The following is a 2,151-nucleotide window of genomic DNA, read 5'->3' on the forward strand; positions in this document are numbered from 1 at the left end:
GGAAGACAGACCGAGGAGGGGGCTGAGATCCACTTCTGCTCCCTTCCCTGCTGCCAGGGGTGAGTAGCCCCGAGGGGCCCAGACAGACAGCACGCTGGGGAGGGAGCTGGAGATGCCGTCGGTCAGGGGAGCTCAGCGGGGGGGGCGGGAATACGAGATGCCAGCGGGGTCTCCAGGGCTCCTCGGGCCTCAGGACGAAGTGCCCAATGCAGACGGGAGCTCCACTCACTTCCCGCCCAGGGCTCACCCGCTGGACCGGACCCCTCCGTCCCGCCCTCCCTGCGCCTGGGGCTGCTCCTGCCTCACCTCTGGTGACCTTCCCGCCTTCCACCCAGCCTTCCTCCCTCTAGTCCACGCAGCTTCCGGTCAGAGCTGTCTACACTCCCGGCCTCCCTCACCACCCACACCCTCCCCCACTGCACACACCCTGTCCGCCACAGCCTGCCCCCACCTGCATGTGGCCCAAGACCACTGCCTCCTGGAGCCCCTACTTCCTCTGTTGGGGACCGGGCTCCAAGCTCCGGAAGGATCGGCCCAGCTCTGGCCCCCCGAGCGTTTGACATCAGTCCTTCACTGAGAGCCTGGCTCCACCAGGTTAATCATTTCTGCAAACACAGACACCGGGGTGACCCGGGCACAGCCCTCCCCGATCTGGGGCAGCCACGTGGAAAGGGGCAGCGCCCCGGGGGTGGCTTTCAGCCCCATCTGAGCGCCCAGAGGTCAGGGTGGGGGGTCGCCAGGCTCCTGGTGCCTGAAAGGGGGCCACGCCCTGAAGAAGACATTACGAGGTCCTGGCCGCCTCAGGAGACTGAGGCTGAGGGCCGTTCACCCGCTCTGTGGCCGAGTCGGGGCTGGAGGGGGGGCAGGAGAGACCACCAGCCCTGCAGCTGATCGGCCCCCCGGGAGTCAAAGGGCAGCGTGGTCTACACCCGCTGAACTTGGGCCGTGGCGGGGGCAGCAGGCCTCGTGGGGTCAGTAAGAGATCGCACCTCCCCACGCCCTCTCCAAGTCGCGTGGGGGGCGCGGGACTGGAGAAGGCCGAGGGGGCTGGGTGGCCCCCGCCAGCACCAGCCCGAGCCCCACATTGTTGCCTCATCCGTGCTCGCAGTGCCCGCGAGTATCTCACCCCGCTGTGCACATGGGGAAACCGAGGCTCCCCGACACAGAGCGACTTGCCCACGACACACAGCTGCTGAGCGGCGGAGGCGGGGCTGAAAGCCGCGTGCGTCTCCTGCGTCCAGGACCAGGCCCGGCGCCAGGTGACCGCAGGACGGCTGCCAGCCCGTCGCAGGCCCCCGGGCGCCCCCGTGCACGGTGCTGGCTGTGCCAGGCTTCCGGGAGGCAGGAGGGCTCGTGGGGGTCCCCGGGTCTGGGGCCCCCTGTTACCCACAAGGGCACAGCTCACCGGTGTTCAGAGTGCCCCCCTGGTGACTCCTGGAGGGAAGCGGGGAGCCTGGACAGAGCGTGAGGGCCACGCCCGACTCTGGACGTGGCGGAGTCACGTGGTCGGGCGGACTCCAGGCCTTGGAGTGCGCGAGCCGGCCCCTGGCCTCGCGGCCTGGACCCGCCTGGCTCGGTGGCTATAACGTCCCTCGTCCCCGTCCCCACACCCGGAGCCTGCTTGCTGACAAGTATAGTCAAGAAAGAGCGAGGGGAGGAGTGAAAAAAGCCTAGGCCCCTGTCCTGGCTCAGCGCCTTTGCACGCTGTGTGACTTTGGTCCGGGCACCTGCCTTCCCTGAGCCTCCACTTGCTCATCTGCAAAATGGAGCCAACAGTCAGAGGATGTGTTTGAGAGTGTCAGGAAGGTCCGGTCCACAGTAACTGTCCGGTGACCTCAGTCCCCTGCCCCATGGTCCCTGAAGTCCCCCACCCCCAGCCTCCAGGCCACCCTCAACAGAGACCCAGCCCCACAGACAGCCCCCAGCTCCCTCTGCTCCGGGCGCCCCAGGACCAGCCGCCACGCAGACCCCATACCTACCAGCAGGATGTCGGCAACCACCGCCCAGTTGCAGGACAGAAGCAGCTCCCCGAGAGCCAGGAGCACCTGTGGACAAGGACCCGGGTCAGCGCCCCTCCCTGCCTGGTCTCCTCCCACCTGCAGAGAGAGACCGAGGCCGCAGAGAAAGGCGCCACCAGGTTTGCTGGGGCGG

At 68.0% G+C, this 2,151-nt stretch overlaps 1 protein-coding gene across 1 annotated transcript in view; it reads right to left on the bottom strand.

Moving 5' to 3' along the window:
• The window catches only part of SPNS3 (SPNS lysolipid transporter 3, sphingosine-1-phosphate (putative)), a 33,329-nt gene that overhangs the window by 3,856 nt on the left and 27,322 nt on the right, over positions 1 to 2,151 (bottom strand). Inside the window, exon 9 of the mRNA XM_077746887.1 lies at positions 1,980 to 2,045. Within this exon, the coding sequence (XP_077603013.1) occupies positions 1,980 to 2,045 (66 nt within the window). The remainder of the gene's footprint in view (positions 1 to 1,979; positions 2,046 to 2,151) is intronic.

Source organism: Crocuta crocuta, unplaced genomic scaffold (assembly GCF_008692635.1).
Source record: "Crocuta crocuta isolate KB4526 unplaced genomic scaffold, BGI_CrCroc_1.0 scaffold139, whole genome shotgun sequence".
NCBI classification, from domain to species: domain Eukaryota; kingdom Metazoa; phylum Chordata; class Mammalia; order Carnivora; family Hyaenidae; genus Crocuta; species Crocuta crocuta.